The sequence below is a fragment of the Pangasianodon hypophthalmus genome, chromosome 8 (genome assembly GCF_027358585.1).
Source record: "Pangasianodon hypophthalmus isolate fPanHyp1 chromosome 8, fPanHyp1.pri, whole genome shotgun sequence".
In the NCBI taxonomy this organism is placed as follows: domain Eukaryota; kingdom Metazoa; phylum Chordata; class Actinopteri; order Siluriformes; family Pangasiidae; genus Pangasianodon; species Pangasianodon hypophthalmus.
In genome coordinates, this window is record NC_069717.1 from 23,921,968 (window position 1) to 23,947,336 (window position 25,369).

Here is a 25,369-nt window from a genome sequence, read left to right on the forward strand (position 1 = left end):
GTGAGCTTGGAAAGGAAGGGCAGTAATTAAATCAAGGCGTGTGACTGCACATTTATTGTTTTGTTTACTGGTTATTTTAATGGGGAATGCAGTTCCCCGCTGTGGCCACTAGGGGCGGTAGAGGGCTGTAAGTGAGAGGGGACCTTTATAGCTCGAGTCTTTATCACAGAGCGCATTTTGTGCCCAGAGTCGAGACCAATAAACACCGCGCCAGGATGGGAGTCGAGGTCGAGACGATAACACCCGGAGACGGTAAAAACAACCATAAACACGTCCTCATTACTGTTCAGACCGCATAACACACGTACGCTTCATTAGCTACACATATTTTAATTCGTATATTTCGGTCCTGTGAGGGTTTTTTCCACCTCAGCTGGTTTAGCATTAGCCGAATGGCTAACGCCTAGCTAACGCTAGCTAGCAAGCACAGACAGGAATTAGCGCAGAGACTAATTTTTCTTCTTTCCATCCTTTTTTTTTCAGGAAGCACTTTCCCCAAGAAAGGACAGACATGCGTTGTGCACTATGTTGGTAAGTAAAAGGGGAAAAAAAGGTAAAAGACACCTCAGTGGTGTCAAATCTCGCGGAACGTGAACTTTTAGCGAAATTCCGTTAGCCTCCTAGACAGGATGCTGCATTAACAATAGGCCATTTTTTTGCAGGGTATGAAAATGGATAAGGATGGCACGGAGGATTGAGCGCGGTATCGGGTTACAGTTAGAGTTTATTGTAATGAAGGCAGAAATCTGATCTCAGATCATTTGTTTACTAGCTACAACACGCCTTTTTCAGGTTAAACGGTTTTTTTTTCGACGGAGAATAAGCGCTGACTTACGAGCTGCTGGAGTGAGAGGAGAATGATGATGGCTCGAGCAGTCGTCATTTAAAAAAAAATGTGTAAAATGTGTGTGTGTGTGTGTGTGTGTGTGTGTGGAACCGCCCAGGGTCAGTTACTAGCGCTTCCTCTGACATGTTTCAGTCTCGCGCTCCGTCCGTGCGCCGTCATGGCGCGTCTTTGTGGCACGCGCTGTGGTTTCCGACAAGGAATAAGGATTTATTTATTTATTTATTCATATTTTTTTTCTTTGCACATCAGGATCTCTGACGAACGGCCGCACGTTTGACTCCTCTCGGGACCGAGGCAAGCCCTTCAAATTCAAGATCGGCAAGCAGGAAGTTATCCGCGGCTGGGATGAAGGAGTGGCTCAGGTACTGGCGATTAAACATCAACATGGACCTTCAGCCATGTTTTGATCGCAGCATTGCTTTATAGTCCTACTGATCAAATTGCATACAGAGCACTTGGCCTAAGTGGAGATATTTCCTTGTTCTTTGCACATATGCATTATTGTCATTCAGTCATTCCTGAGGGGAAAACAGAACACCACCTCTGAGCATTTCATGTTTTGCAGATGAGTGTAGGCCAGCGTGCGAAGCTGACTTGCACCCCTGACTTTGCCTACGGGAGCAAAGGCCACCCTGGCATCATCCCTCCCAACGCCACCCTCATATTCGACGTGGAGCTTCTGAGCTTGGAGTAACAGCGCTGCAGTTCTTCTCAGGTTTTTCCCTATTCGTATTTTCAGGGTGAGTTTGAGACCACCTAGTAATGTATTGCAACATTTATTTATTTTTTAAGTGATGTTGCAAAACTGGTGGTCTGTTTCTTTGTGTATAGTCAGTATCAGATGAAATTCATGTAGAGAATAGAGAAAAAGTAGCACTTATAGGTGGTCTGCTTTGGCTTGCATTGTGCCGGGTAGCTCCTCTGAATGCAGAGATCATTTTGATTCGTTTATGTGAGCGTTAATCCACAAGAGAGATTACTCTTCTCTTGCGTCTTAACCAAGCTTTAGCGTTTACTTTAATAGGCTCTTGGATTAGACTGTCTAATCTTTAATGATGCGTTTTCTAAAACCGCCCCTTGCGTCCATCCTTTCTTTTGCAGGTCAACCTTTTTTGGGGAACATGGCCTCCTGCACGTGATCCTTGAAAGGGGCTAGTGTTGTTAGCTACACCACTTAGCTTAGCTCTGTCATCCATTTGTATATTTTGTTACCTTTTTATTCCTTTCCTGCTGAACATGTTCATCAATATGCTCTCACCCACTGGATGCTCACTATAAACCTCCCACTTTTTCCTTTTCTCTTGTCTTTTTTTTTTTTTTTTTTTTGTATTTGATTTCTGTAAACACGTTCACTTCAACAGGGCTTTGGCTGAGCTGGTAGTCTGTACTCTGGTGGGGAAATTTGGCTAATTATGAAATGTTAAAGTACTTGAAAATAAACATTGTTTATAAAAAGACAGAACGGCTCTGTTTGAGTTCATTAAATGCGAAAGACACTTTGCCTTTCTTTATTATTGTGATCTGCACGCCATGTTGAGTTTGGCAGCATGTTTGAGCAGCACAGGTTACGCATTCCGACAGCTGGTGTTGATTTGTGGACAAGAAAAGTCTCCATTGGTTGTTTAAAGTCACGTTTTATTTTCAAATCATGTTTATTTACAGAACAGAATGCAGGCTTTTTCCAAAAACCCTTTCAAGGCTGTGTACTTGATATTGTCTACAATTATGAAGGATGTTCCACTGCAGATACAGGAAATGCTATTGCTAATGCAGTGACATTTATTAAAATAGATGTGGATCGTTAGTCTTGTCTAGTGGAAAATCTGAGCTAACTTGCACTCTACCCAGACTTCATGGAGCTCTTGCGTTGGTCTCTGACATCCCTGATTCAGATTCATTGCTCGAGTGCATGGCTTCGATATAACACAATTATAACCTGTTAAAATGCATAATTTCATATCAAGTACATTTAAATACCTGAACACATGCAACACAACCCTGAATTTCAGTTAATGCTCTGCTATAAAGTGCTAAACTGAGAAGAAAGATTTTACAGGCGATTTAAGGTGGAGAAACGGCAAAGAGGAAAAGTTTGTTTGAACAAGTGCACTACACCCAAATCTACTGTATGTACTGAGCTGAGCTGTATGATGGAACGGATGTACTCCAAAATTAAACAGTATTTCAATAAACTTTTAAAGCTTTTTTCAAATTACACATATTATCTATATCTAGAGTCAGAATTCAGCCTGAGATTGCCTCTTATTATACAAATAATTAAAAATAAAAGCTTTCTTGAGCATACAATGAGCACGCTACATTATTAAAAACCGTAGGGCATTCTTTCATCCAAGCAAGCAAGCACATTCTTACACAAGCCTCCCTCTTTTTTTATTTTCCCCTCAAATCAAAACAGTGGTATTGGGTTTCATGCTTGGATGAACACGCTCATATGAATGAGGAATAGCCAGATACGGTGCAGGCTAAAAACATCAAACCAATGACCTGCTACACACTGCACTTCAGGAGCCTTGTTTCATACTTAAACATCAGACATGAGGTACTGTTTATATCCTAGTGTTCTTGGCAGAGAGCTGCCATTTTGGATCTGCGCTTTCTTCTCGGACTCGAAGGCTGGAACAGGAGCAGACGGAGTGGAGAGGAGGAGAGAAACCACTGAGAGGAAAGAAGGAAACCTGACAATTGGTGGAAATGAGTAAGAGAGCAAGAGCCCTGAAACAAAGGCTATGGCAATGAAATTAAAAAGGATCAAGGTTTTATAGGATAAATATGGAATGAGAATTGTGCTGCTATAATATGAATTTAAAATGTACAAATGGCTTTGTTTGAGTTTGTAAGTAAAGGTTTGTAGTTGAATTAGATTAAATTGAAATTGTATTCCACCACAATTTGACTTGAATTTGTGTACAAGGCTTCACATTCAATTTTAGGTGTGGAAAATTCAAATTCAATTTTTGATGACACAACCCATTTCAAATTCAGTTCTTCAAATTTAGATTAAAATTGTCAGACCACTACATATTTAGCTTGTTGCCTGAAATGGTGGTGATGGAATCGTTCCTTAAGTCCCCCGATTAGTGTTTTTAACATTTATATCTGAATTAAGAATCGGATAAAAATTCAAACGTGAGGGCTCCTGAATGGCGTAACTGAAAATTGTTCACCCTATCATCCGGAGATCTCAATTTCAAATCCTGACGATGACACACCCATCTGTGGCTGGGCGTCTCTGGGTGTGTGGGATGGCATACTGTCAATCACAAAGACACTAGCCAATCCTGTGCGTTTGTGAGCTCATGTATGCGGAAGAGGGTAGATAGCGTGTTCCGCCAAGAGTGTTACGCTTCCATGTGACACAGCAGGAGCAGCAGTTTGAAGAGTTGTGATTGACTGGCTTCATGTGTCTCAGACACAATCGCCAGTTGCTAGTTTTTGTATAACGGAAACACTGGCTGGTGGGTAGGCATTGGCCAAATTAGGGAAAAAATGTTTAACTTTGAAATTCAGATTGTAGTGGGACATTTCTCCTTCCATAGATAAAGCCTGTTGCAAACATATTTTGCTTCAGTTCATTCTAAGCTTAAATAGTATGTCTATTAAACATGATGTAGGATTTGACTGAAAAGAAACACATCAGGGCTAAGTCTAGGGCAGATATTTAGATTGTTGTCGCGTCCTCTGTCCCAGATGGCCCTCGGCTACGAGTGCTGCCAACACGTCTTAGTGAATGAAGTGCTACGGCGCAACAGCCGCGCAGCAGGGAGCCCATGTGGTACGCTGGCATGACGTCATGCTGCCGTCCTCGACAAAGCCACGCCAATGTTGGTGCAATCGGGACCGCCACGGCTAGCAGATCAACAAGGAAGTAGCGACTCCAGTGACAGTTGGATGGATCTTGTTCTTGCCCCTCCTCTTCCTCAGTAGCTCCAGCAGCTCCATCGTCTTCTTTGATCTGTGGTGGCTGCTCAGGTGATGGAGGCGACCGAAGACTGGGCTGCTGGATTTGTGGCATAGTCAACATCGTTTGTGAAGCTGTTTTTGAGGAGAGTGACTGAATGAGGTTGTCTGGCGGTAAAGGCTTAGCGAGGTAAGATTTTTGTGTAGACAATATGGAGGAGGAAGACATTGAAATTGTTTGTGGTTCAGCAAGAGTGATGTCTGGCGCTGTTGTGGCTAAAGTGATAACGCTCAGTTCTTCACCTTCACCCTCTTCCTCCTTTTCCTCTGGTGAGATCCAGGTGATGGTCGGGCTGCAGGCTTGCGATCTGAATCCGGGCTTATCGCTCACCTCAGATGCACTAGGTGGCGCTGGTGGTGGAGTAGGAGGCAGGGGAGGTGGAACTTCCTGCTGAGGAAGATGCAAAAAAAGATGGTGATGAGGGAGGCAGGCATGCAGTGCACAGCTGCAGTTGTTGTTAACCATATGGCAGGGTCGGCCTACAGGCACAACTGTCTCCCCACTACACAGTTTCTCATAGGTGGGCGAGCGTGAAAGGGTGGAGCACAGCATTGTGGGTGGGGCCTGCTCAGATAGAAGGGCCGCCTCCAGGATGAGACGAGGGCGTCCATCACCTCTTGGTAAAGTCGCAGCCCCTCGATTGGCGGGAATGGGGTGAACGCGGTGCTCGGAAGTAACATTTCCATTGCGGTCGATGCCAGGCAATGTTTCACTGCTCAGCCTAGTAAAGGTGGCACTGCGACCGATGGTGTGTGCTGGAGAGCAGCCACATGACCTCGAGGCTCCAGGTCGCGACTGCAGCCTGACTCCACTCGCTCCATCTGACTTACAGTCATGCAGATCCGAGTCATGGTGGCTCAGGTTGGATCGGACGGCTTCCACGGCCTGCTGGAGCTGCCGGATCTCTTTTCTAGCTTCTTTCAGTGCCAGCTGGGCCTCAATGCGATGACACTCCTCCTCGATCCAGTCCTCCTGCATGCGTGTCAACTGCATGCGCAACTCCCCGATCTCTGAGTCCCTGCAGTAATGCGCAATGAAATTATAAAGCAAAGAAGGCATATAAGTGTGAGAATGAGAAATTTGTGGTATTGTTTCATTGTCTTCATGGAACAAAGATGAGTAGTATATTTGATTTATAGCACGGCGCAGTTAAATTCTCAAATCTTATACATCAGAAGGTGCTGATTAATTTTCTATAACAGCAGCTCTGAAAGTAGTTCTGGCTGACAAGCAAATCACAGGTTTATATTAATGCACTCGTTCTAACATGTTATCGTTATATTATATATCGCTATATTATATATCGTTATATCGACTATATTACTGCAGACATGTCGCATAATCTAATAATAAATGGATTAAAAATGTGTTTTTTTAAAAAAATCTGGTTTTTGATATGGTGAAGATTTCTCTAAGGAGATGCTTATTTAACGTTTATTGAAAGAGTCTCCAGTGTCAGTGCTTTGTAACGGTCAGTAGGTTTTCCACCCTGGGAAAGTCTTCAGGACGAGAAGTCTTTAGGATTTACGGTTACTTATGGAATAAGTTTATAGTTGCTATAGTATATGTGATAAGAGGAACATGTTTTTTGCAGATGTTCAAAATTCCACAACATTAAATGTAACTATAAGCAAATTAAAAGTATGACATGTTCTTGAATAAATAAAAAATTGTAATTATTGACAAATTAACGTGGTATAAGAGGAAAACGCTTCAGGATGTGATGTTATAGTGTGTTCTCCAAGTGTTTTATTCCTTACACATCATACAAATTCCTGAAGAAACAGAGAGGTTGCAATGACATGACTGTATAGCTGCATGGTAAAACTTTGAGCCACATAAATTTCATATAAAGCATCGCAGACAAAATTGATTTAGTGGAATAAAACCTAAGCCAATTTTCAGGACACTGAAAGTGTCATGGAATTATTATTTATTTTATTATTATTATTATTTACAACCTAGAGTGAAGGTCTAATCTAGCAGAAGTACAACAGGCTCACAGGGCAGCAGAGCAGGAAACACGTTTGTTCTGCCACTGACCTGTCCTGCAATCTCTCCACATTTTCCTTCAGCCGGGCGCGCAAGTGACGGATACACACTTCCTTCTGTTGTAGTGGGGTGAGATACTGCTCGGGAGCAGGAGGACGGATCCCGTGATTCTCACTACAGCCTCCGTACTTCGCCTGCCGTCTGGGCCGAGAAAAGAGAGACTCAGAGAGGAGAAAAGTTCAGTGAACAAGCCAAGCCTCAAAGCTCTTTACTGCAGTGTGTGCAGTGTGCAATGAATTTTGTACTTGCGTGCTTGCTTATTTATGGTTGTATGGTAATATATTGTATGGTTAACCATAAGCATAAATACTCCTTATCAACACCAAAGTTTATTACAATACATGATTTTAACTTTTTTTTAAATTTATGTTGCCATACTTGTATATTGTAACTCGCCTAATTCAGAATAGACACTATAAATACACTGGTATAGGAACAGTGTGATGCCATAGCTAACAAGGCATGCTGTAGCTACCGACCCCAAGTTGATTATTTTCCAATAACTGCACAACCTGAAAGGTTTTATACCTCTTTACACCACAACAATTTGACAACTCACATTTTTTATTCATTAAAGAACGACATAAAAAGTCATAATTTTTATCCATTTAATGTTAATCTAATGTTGTGGAATTTACTTTATAACAGCTGGAAAGAGCTGCTTCCTCATCTGACTCTCTTTTTTGTCTCTCAAGGTTAATAAGATAAAAAGCAGCTTGTCGTGTCGGAGAACTTAAAGTCATAGCCTTAGCTCTGACTGTTACAAAGTGCTGACACTGGAGACTCCTTCCATAAACTTCACCATATCAATGCTTGTATGTTTTTTTTAATTTGCTTATTATTAGGCTTAGATTATGTATGTGTATGTCATACAAGTCCTGTGAATTAGCTTTTACTATAGAAATGATAATTATTATTAGAACGAACGTATTAATATAAACCACTGACTGGCATGACTGGTTGCCTATTGGGCAGAGGCTAGCTACCCATGATTATTAGCAACATCAGCACTCTCGCATCAGTCTTTGGAGTCAGTCAGTGCTGACAGTATGAGCTAAACCTCTTGTGCAAAAATTGAGTCATGACACCCTACAGTTTATTTCAATATACTTTAATTTCAGTGAGCATTATAATTTGCTCTCTATTAGTGATTACAATTGATTTATGATGTTTTTTAAAACCTAAAATGCTACTTGATCGACTTATTATAACATTTTATTTTTCTTGTACAGGGGACTCTGTTGAACTAATTTTGCCAAGGCACAAAGTAGATCTCGCACATAAAATCTATTTTTGGGCCACACGTGTTCAAAATCTGGAACAAACCCCAAACAGAGGACATTTATTATATCACAGTGTAAGACTGACACTCTCTCTCTCTCTCTCTCTCTCTCTCTCTCTCTCTCTCTCTCTCTCTCTGTGTGTGTGTGTGTGTGTGTGTGAGAGAGTGTGTGTGTGTGTGTGTGTGTGCGTGTGTGTCTTACCGAGGTGTAGCTGGGTGTGATCGTGGTTTGATACTGATTTCTGCGCCTTTGCAAGACGTTGCTGTGCAAGTGCTGCTGATGGAGGAATCTGCATGTGCGTGAGGCTGTCGGCTACTGGCTGTACCAGCAGGCCGTCTACAACACACACACACACACACACACACACACACACACACGTGTAATCTTTTAAACACTGCTTAGTTTAAATGATTGGGCCTGCTGACTTAGCTCATCTCTTTTGACTTTATAGCAGTACAGTTTTAAAATGTATTTTAAAGTAGCTAATATATGATATGTTATCTGGTATACAGTTGAGTGCAAAAGTTTGCACCCCCATGGTTGTTGCATGGGAAAAAAGGAACTGTATCTCTACATTATAATTCATCTACAGCTACAAAAATGTATGATTCCCAAAGAAATGTGGATGCATCCTCCAACAATATTATAATATTATATTATTATTATATTATTTTTTGCCATTACCTGATCTGAAGAAGGTAGTGTATTATTACATCTGGCAGTTACATGTTAAGGAGAATATGTGTTTTTACATCACATTTAGAAAGGGAGATGCAAACTTTTGAACTGATATCTGCTTTTGCCCCACTATTAATGTCCTAATATCACATCCGTTAAACCTAAAAAAAAAATCAGAGGAAATGTCTTCTCGATTTAGTCCAGGGGGTGTACAAACTTTTGCACTTTGTCTGACAAAAATATTTATGGAAATGATCACACATTTAAAAAAAGCCATAGAGAATCTGAGTGTGACCGGAGGATGCACTGGTACCTGCGGGTTCCAGCAGACGGCCTTCTGTTAGCTGAGAAAGACATAGGCAAGGAGTCTTTCACCATCTGCCTCAGTACACAATGTTCTGGGTAAGACACACACACACACACACACACACACACACACACACACACACACATTACAGCAACAGTAAAACACTTATCAAGAGGTATGGTGTCAGGTTCTCCTGTAACTAAGTTGCTCTATACAGATTCTATATAAGGAATAAAACACTTGGGGGTGTGGAGTTATTGGAAAATAATCAATGATGGAGTAGTGTGATGCGGCCAGTGTGAAGCGTGGATGTGAAGAGTTACCACAGTGAAGTTGATTATTTTACAATAACAGCACATCATAAGTGCTTTATTCCTCTTATACCACAGCATTTTGGCAAAGATTAAATTTTTTTAATTTACTAAACAATGTCACATTGTAGTATTTTATCCATTTATTGTTACAGCGTTTAATATTGTGGAACACCCGCAAGACAAGCCTGTTTCTGGTGTAACTTACATTATAGCAGCTAGAAACACTCGTTCTCTAAGCAGCCTCTCTTTCGTCTCTCTTTAAGTTGCTTAAAGATAAAATAATGCAGCTTGTCATGTTACTGAGAAACTGGAAGTTGCAAACTCCTCTGTTCTGAAGACTTTCCTATGGTGGAAAACATACTGACTGTTACAAAGCGCTGACACTAGACACTCCTTCCATAGAAGTTAAATAAACATCTCATGTGCTAGTGACCAGAAGGTTGTGAGTTCAAATCTAAGAGCTGCAAGACAGCCAGTGCTGGGCAAGACCCTTAATCCTATGCGTGGATTGGATTCTGTTGCCAATAGTATAAAAAGTAATATGTTAAAAGTTAGCTTTAATGGTGTGAAATCTTACAGGCACTCATTCACATTAGTCAGAGAACACACACACACACACACACTGTTGAGTCATGCTCTCTTTCACAGCTTTATGTAACAAGCAACTGTGTCAGGACACTTAAGTCCTTTTTAACAAAACGCAGGTCACGGGTGACGCAAACAAGCCGAGACGGAGCAGAGGTAAAATACAGTACAGACCAAAACAGGGTTTCTGTAAAGGTCTCATAACAACTACATGATGTCTTTTTTTTTTTTTTTTTTACATACATTACATGTTCAGGTAATCAGATAAGGGATATATTGTTATCGTAGTCACTTCAGCATATCTGATCTACTCCTGCTTTCCATTAGAGAAGAAGTTTTCTGCTCCTGATATCAAGTCTCTTCAGCTTGGAAGGGACAGCTGTCTTCCGATTTCTTATTTTGGACAAATTTCAAGCAACATCACATGTCCTTTTCGGAAAAGGCAATATCAGTATGATAATTCCGCTCATGAGACGAGAATTCCATGAAGATTTGAAAAACATGGCAGCAAAACTGATGTACCTACTGAAGAATGTGTACAAGATATTTTTTCATTTTTAATCTTTTAAAGCTAGTCCTTACAATCTAAACAGTAACAGAAATTATAATTAATATTGCCTACTTGTGACTGACGGTGGATAAAGTTGGCCACATATACTCCAACATCCTCTGCAGGTTATATAAGAAAACAAACCTGAGCACGGATAAACCAGCACAGATCTGGGAACCGTTGTGATCATGCACGGTTGCTTAGTAACCCAGCATCCGGGTCGGCCTGATTGCAAAATCAAATATGAAAAACTGCCAGAAGTAATAACATTATCAGATATGAGCAACAGGATAGGAAATGCAATGCAGAGAGAACAGTTTGGACCGACTGAGCTGAAGCCAAAATAGAAAATAAAAAATAAAACATAATGAGCAGGCACACTCACATTCACACACAGTAGAGTGATGGTCTCATCCAGTCTGGAAGGACTGTGCAGTGATTCAGGCATATCAACAAGGCAGAAATGAGAGCAGGTGCTTAATTGTGTCAACCTTTAGGGAGTATTGCTGTGGGCTTTAGGGGTCCTAACTGAAACCCTACTTACCCCAGGATTGACTACAAGGTTGCCCATTCCGTTCATACACACACACATACACACACACACACACACACACACACACACACACACACACACATATATATATAGACAATCATGTGGCAGCAGCGCAATACATAAATTCATGGAGATACAGGACAAGAGCTTCAGTCTGTGGCATAGCTGCTGGTTTCAGAAACTGCTGATTTCTGGGATTTTCACACACAACAGTCTAGAGTTTACACAGAACTGTGCAAAAAACCAAAAAATATTCACTGAGCATCAGTTCTGAGGACAGAAATGGCGTGTCAATGACAGAGGTCAGAGGAGAATGGCCAGACTGGTTCCAGCTGACAGGAAACCTACAGTAACTCAAATAAGCACTCTTTACAACCGTGATGAGCAGAAAGGCATCTCAGAACACACAACATGTCAACCCTTTATGCAGATGGGTTACAACAGCAGAAAATCACACCAGGTTCCACTCCAAGAACAGGAATCTGAGGCTACCATGGGCAGGTTCACTGAAACTAGACAGCTGAGGATTGGAAAAACATCGCCTGGTGGATTGGAGGCCCTAAATGACTGCTTATACTGGAAACGGTCCCCGTGGCAACCAATAAAAATAAAAGGAGGCAGGATTTAGTGCAACTTCAGTTTTTACACACCATTTACATTTGGTTTTTTTCAAGCATTCAGTATCAGGAGTGCGTACATGTGTAAACAGGGTCCTCGAAATTAGATTTAAAATGAGATTAAAATCAGATTATGTGAAAACACAATTAGTATTGTGATTTTCTTAATATTTAATAAAGGCAAAAAAAATTTCATATTTCATAAAGAGACAAAGTTTTCAGAGCTGAGGCAAAGGAATTTCTCATATTTCACAAATGCTTACTCATTTACTCACTGGTTTATTATCACGCATAAATCAATATTTACAACCAAATATCCATCCACTCCTACTATACTGATCATGCCACCCTTGCGTCATCCCTCAGCACTTATGCTGTATAATTTTTCTGTCCTACAGATCAATAGATCCATAAACCTTCATGTCTAGACAAAGCTATCACAGGCATTTTATAACAGAGGATTTCCAGCATTGGCTATAGTGCTGCACTCTGTTATTGCAGAATGAACATAATAAGGAGGCATCTTGGAAACTCGGAAACCTTCATATAAAGTTAATATGTGAAGCTATAATGACATTTCTGAGAAGTCTAAATCTAAATTTAGAGCTGCAGTTGAACTGAAGAAGGAACACCAATTCTTCATACCCACTGCTACAGTGAAGAGGACATTTATTTAACATTTCTGGAAGGAGTCTCCAGTGTCAGAGCTTTGTTACTGTTAGACGTAAAGCTGTAACTTCAAGGTTTCCACTACAGAAAAGTCTTCAGAGAGTCTCGGTAATTAAAAAAAAACAAAAAAACAAAAAACTGTTTCTAGCTGTTATAACATAAGTGATAACAGGAACTAACCTGTATCACAGACATTCCACACCATTAAATGTAACTGTAAATGTTTAAAGACTACATTTATTAAAATCACTAATAATAATAATAATAATAATAACAATAATAATAAGTTTGTATCTGTTGGAAAATTGCGATGTGCCATCAATGGATTATTTTCCAGAACATCCTTAAGTGTTTTATTCCTTATATATCGTTGAGTGTTTATATATATATATATATATATATATATATATATATATATATATATATATATATACATATATATATATATATACAAATTTACACATATAATATCTTTTGACATTGTACTTATAAATATGAATAAAACATTTATGTATTCATAAGCATAAACAAGACACTTTTTAAAAAACAAAACTGATAGGGGGAAAATGTCTTCTGACACCACAAATTAACATTAGTAATTGACGATTACAGCTTTGAGATGTCAGTAAGCGGTAATTAGCTTTTTTAGCTTTTTGCAGCATTGTGGTTCAATTTCAGCCCATTCCTCTCATCTTCAATGTCCCAGGTTTATGAGGGTCTCTCTGATGGACTGGCAATTTCAAAATCCTCTATAAATTGTCAATGGGATTCGAGTCAGGAGATTGGCTAGGCCATGCAAGACCTCCTTAAGTTATTTTGCCTCTATGTTTGTTGTCTTGGCCAATGACATGAATTCTCCTCTAATATGTCCCGGGACATCCCTCCATTCATGTTTCCTCTGATGATGTGTAATGTGCCAGTATAGTTTGCAGAGAAACGGCTCCATATAAAAGCAGAGGAGTTTTGTGTGGGATGCAGTTCATTGCTTATTGTTCTCTGTGTAACTGTTGTTCCTGCTGCTTTCAGATCGTCCTGCAGCTCTTGTTTGAGTGACTGATGGCTTCTCTCTTCCCTTAGCCTGAGAGTGCGTTGTGAAGTCTTGCATGCCGCACCTGTGCGGGGACGATTAGTTGTGGTTCCATGAACTTTCCAACTTATTTCACTGACAGGGATGTTTAAGGTCTTTGCTCTTTGCCATGGCTCTGTAGCTTTTCCCATTCGAGTGCTGTTTAATAATGCTGTTCTTCTCCATGACTGCTACTTGTTGTGTGGAATCTTCCCAACCAATGGCAACATCTTTTCTAATGACGCCGGGTGCAACTTGCAAGAGAACTTTTTTTTTTTTTGCAGCATTTATATCTAGAACTTGATTTTTTAAAATGTAATCTTGACATATATTTTTTAATATAGTGTTGAAATACCTTTTCCCCTATCAGTTTTATTTTTTAAATATATTTCTGTTTATGCTTATGAATACGTATGCTTTTGTTCATATTTATTAGTACACAGTCAAAGGACATAATGTGTGTATATTTGAAGTGGATATATGCACTGGAACTATGTTAAATAACAAAAACAAAAGTATCTTCGTACTTATTTCCCCTCACTGTAGATTGTTAAATAAATGACCTCTGGCATGGAACAAATTACAGCCAAGTTTTTTGCATTATTCTCCTTATCTTACACTTTGTTTATAGGCTGAGTTTGAAAAAATTGGCATTATAAATACAAGACAATAAATTAATATTTTGTCATGACAGCATGCGTGAGTAGTCATTGTTAATAATCTGTCCTGTAGTTGCACCACTGTGGCACAGGACACTCGACCTTTTGTTGTACCCTCATGTTTATTCATGTTTATGATGTTCCTGTCAGTCACAGCATCTTGCTTTGCCCTACTTAGCCCCTCCCCCTGTTGATGCTGCAGCATAAACCCACACTATACCCGAAACCTGGAAAAAACTTACACTAAACTGCACAGTTTCCGGTGTCTCCTCTGCGCGCGACTCGTCCTCCATCACAGATGACCTGAGTGAACTTCTCTGTGTTTTTTTTAATTTGTGGGTGACCTGGAGCAGTGATGTCCTGCAGCGCCCTTTCCCTGCTGCTTTGATGGAGGTGGATGAATGACGCTGCTGAGAGCGCGAGCGCCGCGCACTGACGCTGCAAAAGCACAGTGACGTAATGGTGCGGCGCTTCTTAAAGGGACATGAGCACCATAATAAAATAACCGGCGTCCAAAAAGTAGTGTACTGAAATCATGTGTGTCTTGGTGGTTCATCAAGGAAAATGGCCTGAAGGATATCATTTTAGGGGCTGAACCATTCTTGCCACAGCAGTGGACACTGCCATGCTGGTGTGTATGTGCTACTGGTGGAGTGTTTTAAAGGAACAGTGCACGCTGAAACACCTTTAGATTGAAATATTTGGGATGTGTTTAGTCATTCTGATGCCAACGTGTTGGCTGTTGCTGTATTTTTGTTATTCCTGAGAGAAATTAGTGGCCGTGTGCTGTGCTGACGTCATAGAGGGACATTGCCAGCGAAGTTACAATGTCATTTAATAAGAGAAAAATTAAACAATCAAACATAAGGGGAAACTGTAGTTTTACTGATGGCTCTTAAAAACAAAAGAGCAAGGGCTTCTTTTCCCACTGACTGTTTTCCAGCAACCTTTTGCATTAATGAGAAATCAATTTTGCATTAATGAGAAATCCAATGTAGAAGTAGTGAAGACGGTGCAAATGTTGGGCTCAAATATCCAGAATGCAATGCAGCTCAATAACACAGTTGTGCTGAATTATGGAAGAGACTCAGTTTGGCTACTTAGCGTGTTATGAGACGATGAGTGTGATGGCGTTGACGGTCGTATTAGTATGAAAGTTGTGGCTTTGGAAGCTGATCTGTTTGAGCAGAGTGCACAGATGAGAAGGTGAGAGAGCTGGACAGACTAAAGCACTAAAGCGCTGCTGCATCGCTCTCTATAGGTGGAGATAGGACACCATTGTAATGCAGTTAACCAAAGTGAAAATAGACCAACATGTCAATGAATGAAATTTAAACTTAAAAACATTGGACTCAGTATTTCATTATAAAATAAATATAATCATTGAAGATCACATGTTAATTATAAAGATTAATATGCAAGTTGTTCAGGGTGGACCTCTCACTATGAGACTCCCCAAACAGTCAATAGTCAAGACTGACCTTTTTTTTTTTTTTTTTTTTTTTAGATCTGGTATTAAGAAATGTCTTCCTCATTCTGTTATTAGCAAATCGAATTACTCAGTATTAACGTAACACAATAACCATAAATAAATGAGCAATTTCATGGAATGTCAAACAATACTGCCAAATTTACATTTACACACATCATAAATATATGAAATAACCATACAAAAAAAGTGAACTTGGTTTCCTTAAAATAAGAACATTAGATTACATAGATAAACAAAACAAGGATGTGGAATATAACCCAGAACTACAGGTCAGAAGCAACCTGACAGAACAAACCCAACTTTTAACTGGTCACAACCCACACAAACACTCACACACACAAACAACTGTGTGTGACTTACTTTTTGGATACTTAATCCACTAAACGTACTGAAACTCAAAACCTGTGAACAAAATGTGTCCATTTTGTTTTGTGTCAGGAAGATTCTAGTCAATTATGTTCTGCAAGTCAGAGATCAGACTGGATGGCAGAAGTGTGAGAAACAGTGCAAGTGCTTTTCTTAAAACGGCGAGCACTTTCTGCTTTATGCTTTTTAACTGACCCGTTAATTTGCTCCTTAAAATTCCAGCTCCTTAAAATACTCAGGCAGACAAAGTGGCACAAGGGGCTCTTCTTTAATCTCTCTGTCCTAGAGCTTCTGAAAAAGTGGACCAGGAGTGATGATAATATCACTGTAGGGGGCCCTCTGGTGCAAGCCTATGGCCCGCTGTTTCTTCAGCACCAGCAGACAGAAGAACATGGCCGCTGCATTGGATCGACTGCAATTCTCACACATTTCATGAAGGCTGAATGTGGCATCAGGGCTGCTGTTCTGCTTCTGTTACGACACATATCATTAATACAGATGTTAATCCATACACAAAAGTATACACAAATATGCACAGACACATATGGAGAATCAAGTGTGCCAAAAAAACTGAGGAGCTTTTGAGTGGCTGCAACATGCTTAAAGGAAAACTCCACTCTGGAAAGCTTTATATTATATAAAATATAAAAGCATTATATAAAATTTAAATATTTAGATTTAGATATTTGTTGCTAATTTTTTGGTTGGTGCTGTGTTTTCTTATTCCCATAAGAAGTTAGTGGTAATGCAATGTTTCTTTTTTCACGTATCATTTTCCGGCAACGTTCAGGGTCTCATTAATGAGAAATACAACACAGAAATAGTGGAGTCGTTGGTGCAAATGCTAGACTCAAAGTTTCAGAATGCAATGCAGCTATACAACAGTGTTGCACTAAGCTACAGCAGAGACTCGGCTTGGCTATTTAGCGATCTCTGAGATGATGAACACCATAGCGTTGATGCTGGAACATGATCAGTTTGAGCAGAGTGTACAGATGAGAAGGTGAGAGAGCTGGACAGACTAAAGGCCTAAAGCGCTGCTGCATCACTCACATTAGGTATAGATGAAGTAAATCCCATTGCAGTTAACCAAAGTGAAAACAGTCCAAGATGTCGATGAATGAAACTAACACTAATAAAGTCAACTCAGAATTTCATTACAAAATTATCTTGGATGCCACTGAAGCTCACATGTTCATTATAAAGATTAATATGCAAGTCGTTCAGGGTGAAAGGGAAGGGTTTCCTTTAAGGCTAACCAGCTTCATACAGTGAGGGGTGTGTTCTTCCAAGAGCATATGATACGATACTTGATCAGTGAGATACAACATAATTCAGTTTTGAAGAGTGAGATGCCACACCTTTACTGGAATTAGGAGACAGACGCCTTGTCTTGTAAGTTAGAAAAATACTGGACATGCCTACATGCCTTTCTTTTTTTTTTTTGTTACAATATGTGCTTATTTAATTTAATATCCTGTTTATTTATGTGTGGGAGAACTGGTGCTCTATGTGATCATCCAATTTACTCCTCCAGGCCCCAAGCCAAAAAAGTTTTTGCTTCATTGCATTGGAAAAGATGGCCACAGAGGCCCTTTCTACTGGGACTGACAAGCCCATTAGAAATGCTTAAAGGGAAAGAGAGGAACAGTAAGAAACACAGTGCAAAGGGAAATTCATTTGATAACGTTAAATAATTACACTAATTAAAAAAAGTAATCAGACTTTAAAATGTTCCCCTAATTGATGCAAATGTAAGTAACTTGTTCATCAGTCTATCAGAAGAATGACAGTTCTGTCCATTTTAACTCTCTGGTGCTTTAATGGTAGCATAGCCAGTGTGTGTGTGTGTGTGTGTGGCTGCGCATAGAAGTATATGACCTCTAGTATGCTTATGTAGATCATTTCATTTCCCTCCTCTTAATCCTAAATTCTTCATCCCTAAATGTTTTCCCTCAGCCACTCAGCAAGTCACATCTCGCCTGTATCAGAAACAGACCACGGAGAAGAATCCATGTGGGCAGAGTTTGGAATATCTTACTCTGATGGCCTGGAGGAGGTTCTGTGCTCGACTAGTCATTCTCTTCTCCTCCATGTTCTGGCTGTTCAGGGCAGAGTGCTGAATTGAAAAATGAAGAAATGGTATAATTGACTACTGAAATATTGCATGGTGTTTCAAAGAAGAATGAACATGTGTGTGTGAGAGAGGGATAGAAAAGGAGACAAGAGTGTCCTCTTGTGGACACAGTTAATAAAGGCAAGTTCTGGTTCACAGTATCAAAGTGTGTGTGCGTGCGTGTGCATGTGAGAGGATGTTTTGCACTACTTGTGTCTGCGTGTGCATTTGTGGTGTTTCACTGTTCACTCCAGATGGATGGACCAGCATTGACTCCTCAGAGAGTGGCTCTGGATGCGACACCTCCAGCCTGCTTTCCTGTAGGAGAGTGAGAAGAGGAAGGTGAGAGTACAGACGAGGAAGAGGAGGGGGAATATAAGCAGTGGGTGAACTGCGTATGACAGCATATTACAGGGCGAAAGACAACAAGTCTCATTTTCAAACAGATTCTGATTAAGGCTTTCAGAATTTTTAATCAAGAAGCCAAAAATCTACATGAGACCCCACGTACATACAGTAACGTGTCCTAAATATTTCGGCATATATTATTATTTATAAAAATTGGTTAATCATGTGTCAGTTTGCTTATTAAATTCAAAGCAAACAAAAAGTAGATAATTTTCTTAAACAAGTATTACCAGAGTGATTTTTAATTCTATCTCAGATAGCACTGTAGTAGGTATGTAAAGCACTATCTAAGTTGCACAATACCATTAAGTTTTAACCCACATAGTGGGCATGAAGCCATTTGGCAATTGGCCTCACAGCACATGAAAAAAAAAATTATGCATGAGATGAGTTGAATATGTCAGATTTTTACATGGATCCCAGGCCACCTCCCAATAAACATGCCAGTAGGTGGACTGGCTCCTCTAAATTGCCCCTAGGTGTGAATGAGTGGGAGCATGGTGCCTTGCGATTTCTGCCTTAAGCCTAGAGTTCCCAGGATGGGCTTCGGACACTCAACTCCCCTGACCAGGATAAAGAGCCCACTGAAGATGAATGAATGAATATACAGCATGTAAGTGTATAATGAGCAGGTAAACATTAATGAGAAAATTATGATACTGCCCCCTAGTTCTTAAGAATTATTATTATTTTTTTAATTAAAATTTAAATCCGATCTTAACAAAACTTGTACCCTACACATATTTATAGTAATATGTTTGGAGAGACTGCTTAGTTTGAGTGTTTGCACATTTCTAACATTGGATTCTGGAGGCTCTGTATGTATGAAAGATGGTTCGATAAAGCTGGATGACTCTGCTGCTCTGTTTTGCTCCACAGTCTCTTGCAGTAAGCTCATCTCCTCCATCATAGGCACAGCAGTGCTCTCACTCTCAGCTACACATACACACACAAGAGAAAAGCACCTTTATTAGCAGTCCATAACTACACTTCAGTGGCTATGTGGCTGCTGTAATGGCCTTGTGTGTGTGTGTGTGTGTGTGTGTGTGTGTTTGTGTGTGTATGTGTTTGTCGGTGTATAGGTCTTCGCATTACCCTCTCTCGCCTGCTCCCTTGTCTCCTTGGGGTCACTTTCATCTTCAGCTTTGCTGTTTGGCCCCATTTTCCCAGCTAACACATCTCTAGGGAAGAGCTGGATGAGAAAGGGAAGGACATTTAGCCAGGGTGCATTGCTTCAGTGCAGAACTGACAGAGTAATTACCCAGAATCCACCACTTTGACAGAATAATAATAGCTAAGAGCCTTTTCTTGCACTCTCACTGGGATGATGGATAAACCAGACCAAACATATAGACATGAATGGCTGTACATCTTTCTGTGTCAGTGTGATATGGCCAATACCTCAGGTTTTTCACATTTAATACAGACTTTACACAAAATCTGCATAGCTTCCTTAAGATCTCCTTTTACAGAAACATGACATATGTCTACAATATTTGCTTATAGTTCAGCATCCCTGAGTTTATTATTCAAAAATCCTAAAAGGTGAACTAAGAAGCTGCACTGCTAAATATCAACTTCAACTCACAGGGAAATATACTGCCCTCTGCTGAACCATGAGTTCAGACCCTGAGCTACTGAGTGTGCTCTTGCATGTAGTAATTATGGAGAACACAGAATAAAATGTGGGAGGCCAGACATGTGGGCAGACACTGATTAGTGCTCGGACTGCATTACAATGACCACCTGTCGCCAACATGACACAACGAAACTACGGGGGTGTTCAAGCATCTGCGAGGGAAATGCAAATCTGTAAATATTTTCTGATGAAATCTCCAGAAATCCATAAAGCCTGTGTTTGTGTTTGTGTGTGTGTGTGTATGTGCACACATATGTGTGTGCTACCTTCTGCAAGTCGTTGTCCATGACAGGAGTGCAGAAATGTGAAAATAGATAATCCACGCCTCCATTTTCCTTCCAGTCCATGAGTTTTCGTGTGGGTGGAGCTATGTCAAGTGGGGTCAGAAGGTCAGAGTAGTCGGCTAGCTGGGCTTTGATGGCTTCATTAGAAAGCTCCTTAGACTGATCTACCACCAGCTTCCTTTTCCTGCTCCCTTTCTTCCTCTCTGAAGATGCTGAGAATAATAATCAAGATGTGACTAAATAACTGTGGCTCAAAGGATCAAGATGTTCTTTGCTATGGATTGAAAAATAGCTAGGGTGTTTCCTCCAGGTCTTGTCTTAAACTGAATGCTATTGCTTGGTGTTGGCATCGCAAAACATAATTTTTTTGCTTTTAATGCAAATGCCAGCATGCATCCTGTGTGCATCGGTGCATCCACAAAGGCTGCTGACCCACAACTTCATCAGTGCACATACTTTAATAAAATTTCCAAAATTACAATGTAGGATATTTTGCAGATATGGCTCATAGAGTCAGGATTCACATCACAGGCTAACCAGCTTTACACCTAATTCATATTACTAACATTGTAAGGTCTCAATTGATGCACACAGATTATGCTGCAGATCAAGGGAGCTGAACTCCCAAGACATGTTGCACCGTAAACCAGATTCCTCTGTATACTACTATTTGTAATTATTACATCCTTGGACTAGAGACATACGTGTAACAGCCACAGGTTCAAGGGCAAAGCCTTCCTCTGCATTCTCCAGCAGTGTGGTCTCATTCAGTGTGGGAGTCTCTGGCAAGGCCTCTGAAGTAGCTATGGAAGACTCTGGAGCTGGAGAAGCACAAAAGAAAAATCACATTGTGAGCCAAACGGCATTCTTCTTTTAAACTTGGGCCATTTAACCCATATTTTGTTATCCCTTGACTTCATATTTTCAGGATTATGAACTGGATTATGAACTGAAATTGGACTAAGAGTACTTTGTGATCCATTTTTGCTATGTCCTGAAGCAGGGTTGAGATACAAACGAGCCAAGGCTGAAGAAAGGACAATTAATAACTAAATCATTCTTCATGAGTGAAATACACATATTTACCACAGAGGGGCGCACAATAACACTGTTTATAGAAAACCACACAACCAAGACTTGTTAAGGTCTCATACACAATTAATATAAATTAATAAAGGGTAAATCTTAAATTGATGTGTGGATCTTAAAAAAGGACTAATGACAAAATGAAAGAAATGCAAAACAGAATAAAAAAAATATCCAGTAGCCAACAATCACCTGTAGGATTAATAGCAGTTGGTGGGGGTGTCGCAGGGACCTTGGAATCACCATAGGAACCAGTCAGCAGCGCATTCTCATTAGCATTTGCTATTAAATCTGCACAGACACAAGAAACTTTGTCTTTAGAACTGACTCCCAGAACAGCACAGATCAAGAAGTACATTTGGCTTTAAGAGGTTGAGGCAGAATATAAAATTGCACATTTTTTCTATATTTCATTTGGTCTGTTTTACATTTAAATAAAGAATTTCTCTACATATTCCAAGTCCAATAGCTATACCAAATCTGCGTGAGTACACATGTAGATACATACTAGTGCTTTATGAAATCTAAGAATATATAAGAGCTAAGAAGCTAAGAATATATACCTACATATATTTATACATAAATTAGAGATACTGATATAAACAATTTCAATGTGAACAGTGATGTGCAAAGAAGTTCACTACCAACAAGATCAAAAGCCATGCCCTCATCACCAAATCCATCACCATTTGCAGCGAGACTTTGGAAACTTGTATCAAATAGTCCCTGATGAGACTGGGTTTCATCTCCTGTTAAAAAAAAAAAGAAAGAAAGAAAAAAAAAAAAAAGACACGAAACAATAAAACCTAGATACTGTATGTGCCAATGCATGCAGTTATTACTGGAATTTTCTGTCAGATTAGGCTCTAGTGAGACTTATAAACCCTTCAAGAATTTCCCTCATGGGATCGATAAAGTCTATCTATCTATCTATCCATCTATCTATCTATCTATCTATTACCCAAGTCGTCCATGGAGAGAAAACTGTTTCCAAAGTTTTCCTTCAGAGTGATTTCCTCTGTGCGGCTCTGGTTCAGTGAGAAGTGATCTACCACATCAATAGTGCTGGAAGAGAAACACAACCACGTCAAAATCACTTTATTGTAGCAAAGAGCAGAATGGTGGATAAAAATTCAAGACAAGAAATATCTTGTCTATGAGGTGGATGGAAAACGTTGTACTTGAGATCAGGCAGCTGTGACTCGAAGTCAGCGAAGTCCTCAGGCAGTGTAATGGCTTTAACCATGGCTTCCATCCCTTCCTCAGGCAGATCCAACTGTCCTGTTATGACAAAGCAAACACATGACAATGATTTAAAGTTCATGCTCAGCTGTGTTTGACCCCTGCTTCCCAGCATTTCTGTGACAACACTAGAGATAATACTAGGGAATAAACATATCTACCTGTTTGACATGACATGCCTAAGCCTGAGGAATGTGGATTAAAAAATATTAGAAAGTGCACAAAAACATTTTCCAGCTTTGATATGATTTTAAATGAAATAGAAACATTTAGTCACCCTTTTACAGATGCAGCATTTAGTCTGCTTGACTCTGATGTGTTTACTGGGTTTGGGGTCGCTTCCAGACTAACCTTTCAGAACATGATACAACTCTGATTCAACCCAGTTGCAGGAAGTAACCAATGAATGAAAGGCTTTGGCATGTACATTTCTAGTCCTCCCCTTCTCACACACCCCAGCGTTTATTCGCCAAGTTTATAAAGTCTGTACAATGTGAAACTGAATTAGACCATACTAACCAAAATGATCAATTTCTCACTGATTTCAAGCAGGTAAATATATTGGTAGGTGAGAATGTGATCTAGGAGAAGTGTATTCAACAAATCATTTATTCCCACTAACCACATTAAGTACCAAGTAAGTAATCAGCCACTTGGCTCATCTCATCTTCTTTCAGCATCCAACACAAGTCCTGCCCCTTTCTAATTATTTTTTCTTCATTCTGGTTCTTCCAGATCAGACTGAGTTTAAATGCCTCCATACCTTTATCATCTACCTGTATACTACTCATATGTAATCGTACAGAAAGGTAAACATGTGATGTTGAAAATCAAATCAGTTTGTTTTGGGGGGAAAACAGCAACATCACAATTAGGAGTCACGAGCTGCATCACTTTCATTTGCTCAAAAAGTGTCACCTGATAGACCTCTTTGAGTGTGATGGCTAGATAATACTGATTCAGAAACAACATGCTTGGACTTTGTATGGAACAATAAGGTCACGCAAAATGCAGGATCCGTGATCACCTGGTCGGAAAGCCACTTTGATTTTAACCACAGCATCACTGCAGTCTGCAAGGAGATACTTGGCTTTCCTAGAGTAGATCCGCACCACGCCCAAGAGCAGGTGACCTGAAGTCCGCAGCCCAATCTTTATCTGGAATTTAGCATAGACACAGAGGTTATGCTGTGTTTTCAACACTGACACAACACTGCAGTCCTGACTTCAAATGGGTCCTGACTTCAATAAGGAACATATAGAGTACCTGAGGAGAAATAATATCCTCTATCGTCGCCTCTAGGTTACATTCAAACACATGGGCTTTGGTTATCTTCTTTTCCCAGTGGGCTGCAAGCCAGATCCTGGCCAGGGGTCCACGTTTAGAGGTGAAGAGTTGTGTGAAGAAGACCATCTTCAGTAGTTTTCATTCAGTCAGCGTTCTCAGTCCCAGCTATTCTCTAATCCAGATAAGACACCTGTTAACAAGAAGACAGATGGATGACAACTAGTTAGCTCTCTGTTAAATAAATCTTCAATGAATGACGTGTTAGCCGCTTGGCTTGTTATTTTACCTCCAAAATACCCCCATTTAACATTCAAGTAGATACAGAATGATGTTCTGGAAATGTAAATAAACCAAATAATTCGTGTATTTATTCAAATGTCAACGCATCCAAGGGCGCGCGACATTTAAGCTAGCTAGTATGCTAACACTAGTATGTTTGGTTAGTTAGCTGGCTAATTCTGGTGTTTATACTATATTAAAACTGATACGTGGGATTATAACTAAATATCTGTGTCATTGTAGGTGGTTTAGTTCACCAATTAACAACGTCTTACCTTTGAAGTTTGTGTATATTTTCCTAAAAGTTATTTTATTGACAGGTTGATATTAAAGCTGCCTCGGAAATGAAAAAAAAAAAGCTCGCGCATCCCGCCAATTTTGATAGTTCATGTTCACGAGCCCTGAACATGAGATTAAAACTATTATTAAAAAGTTAAACTGGTATGGAATGAAAGAAAAAAAATCAAAATTCAGTTATTTTATCTTCATCTAACGTTACTTGCTTTCTGTTAGCTCTTTATTAAAACCTTGAAGTGACGTGAAGTGATGGTCCTGCTTTATTTTAATGGCCGCTGTTCTGTAAATTACAGTATGATAAAATGTTCAGTAGTGGTGATGCACAAATTAGTGGAACTGCTCTGTAAACTCGGAGAAACAGTAGGAGTGTCAAGTAGGAGACACTCTGTCAATCACTCCGTGTATCAGCCAATCATAAACGGGTACAGTTACGGCTAGCCAATCACATCACAGATCGTGACTGTCAATCACAAATCTGATTGGCCAATCAGAATGTGATGTACGTAGCTATCATATTATAATATAATCATATTATTATATAATAGGCATTTTATATATAGTACAACAGTAAACAGAGGTCTAAAGATTAATTAATGAATAGAATTATTTAATTAATTTATCAAAAAAAGTAAACATCTGCATTATATAGTACTCCAGCAAACAGAAGTTTAAATATTTGTTTGTTTGTTTGTTTGTTTGTTTAGCAGAAATGTA

At 39.7% G+C, this 25,369-nt stretch overlaps 3 protein-coding genes across 5 annotated transcripts; 1 reads left to right on the plus strand and 2 right to left on the minus strand.

Moving 5' to 3' along the window:
* The first annotated feature begins 111 nt into the window (after positions 1-111).
* Positions 112-2,309, plus strand: fkbp1aa (FKBP prolyl isomerase 1Aa). Of its 2 annotated transcripts, none has more exons than XM_026925447.3 (5): positions 112-252; positions 484-531; positions 1,097-1,209; positions 1,413-1,562; positions 1,949-2,309. In XM_026925447.3, the coding sequence occupies exons 1-4, from the start codon at positions 216-218 to the stop codon at positions 1,539-1,541; spliced, it is 327 nt and encodes a 108-aa protein (XP_026781248.1). In that variant the 5' UTR covers positions 112-215; the 3' UTR covers positions 1,542-1,562; positions 1,949-2,309. The 2 variants fall into 2 exon arrangements, with proteins under 2 accessions (XP_026781248.1, XP_026781247.1); XM_026925446.3 differs by having other exon boundaries at positions 113-252; positions 1,413-1,587.
* Positions 2,142-14,694, minus strand: LOC113533354 (syntaphilin). The gene is made up of 5 exons (XM_026925445.3): positions 14,402-14,694; positions 9,153-9,237; positions 8,363-8,497; positions 6,870-7,019; positions 2,142-5,844 (listed from the first exon to the last, which is right to left on the minus strand). The coding sequence occupies exons 2-5, from the start codon at positions 9,215-9,217 to the stop codon at positions 4,527-4,529; spliced, it is 1,668 nt and encodes a 555-aa protein (XP_026781246.1). The 5' UTR covers positions 9,218-9,237; positions 14,402-14,694; the 3' UTR covers positions 2,142-4,526.
* A 1,077-nt stretch (positions 14,695-15,771) lies between these two features.
* Positions 15,772-25,002, minus strand: rad21l1 (RAD21 cohesin complex component like 1). 2 transcript variants are annotated; one of them, XM_026925697.3, is made up of 14 exons: positions 24,634-25,002; positions 24,059-24,269; positions 23,820-23,949; positions 22,732-22,831; positions 22,512-22,615; positions 22,195-22,299; positions 21,743-21,841; positions 21,169-21,285; positions 20,447-20,676; positions 19,637-19,733; positions 19,341-19,477; positions 18,344-18,451; positions 18,059-18,136; positions 15,772-16,488 (listed from the first exon to the last, which is right to left on the minus strand). In XM_026925697.3, the coding sequence occupies exons 2-14, from the start codon at positions 24,203-24,205 to the stop codon at positions 16,300-16,302; spliced, it is 1,641 nt and encodes a 546-aa protein (XP_026781498.3). In that variant the 5' UTR covers positions 24,206-24,269; positions 24,634-25,002; the 3' UTR covers positions 15,772-16,299. The 2 variants fall into 2 exon arrangements, with proteins under 2 accessions (XP_026781498.3, XP_026781500.3); XM_026925699.3 differs by lacking the exon at positions 24,634-25,002 and adding an exon at positions 24,366-24,506.
* Positions 25,003-25,369: the final 367 nt, after the last annotated feature.

What these genes read in the sequence shown, in the direction of transcription:
- fkbp1aa (XM_026925447.3), top strand. Translation starts at nt 216, where the DNA reads ATGGGAGTCGAGGTCGAGACGATAACACCCGGAGACG. An exon ending in GACGATAACACCCGGAGACG is followed by an intron (nt 253 to 483) that starts GTAAAAACAACC and finishes TTTTTTTTTCAG; the next exon opens with GAAGCACTTTCCCCAAGAAA. An exon ending in ATGCGTTGTGCACTATGTTG is followed by an intron (nt 532 to 1,096) that starts GTAAGTAAAAGG and finishes TTTGCACATCAG; the next exon opens with GATCTCTGACGAACGGCCGC.
- LOC113533354 (XM_026925445.3), bottom strand. Translation starts at nt 9,217, where the DNA reads ATGGTGAAAGACTCCTTGCCTATGTCTTTCTCAGCTAACAGAAGGCCG. An exon ending in CCGTCTGCTGGAACCCGCAG is followed by an intron (nt 8,498 to 9,152) that starts GTACCAGTGCAT and finishes TGTGTGTTGTAG; the next exon opens with ACGGCCTGCTGGTACAGCCA. An exon ending in TCACACCCAGCTACACCTCG is followed by an intron (nt 7,020 to 8,362) that starts GTAAGACACACA and finishes TTCTCGGCCCAG; the next exon opens with ACGGCAGGCGAAGTACGGAG.
- rad21l1 (XM_026925697.3), bottom strand. Translation starts at nt 24,205, where the DNA reads ATGGTCTTCTTCACACAACTCTTCACCTCTAAACGTGGACCCCTGGCC. An exon ending in CAAAGTGGCTTTCCGACCAG is followed by an intron (nt 22,832 to 23,819) that starts GTGATCACGGAT and finishes TTGTCATAACAG; the next exon opens with GACAGTTGGATCTGCCTGAG. An exon ending in AACTGCTATTAATCCTACAG is followed by an intron (nt 21,286 to 21,742) that starts GTGATTGTTGGC and finishes GTGCTTCTCCAG; the next exon opens with CTCCAGAGTCTTCCATAGCT.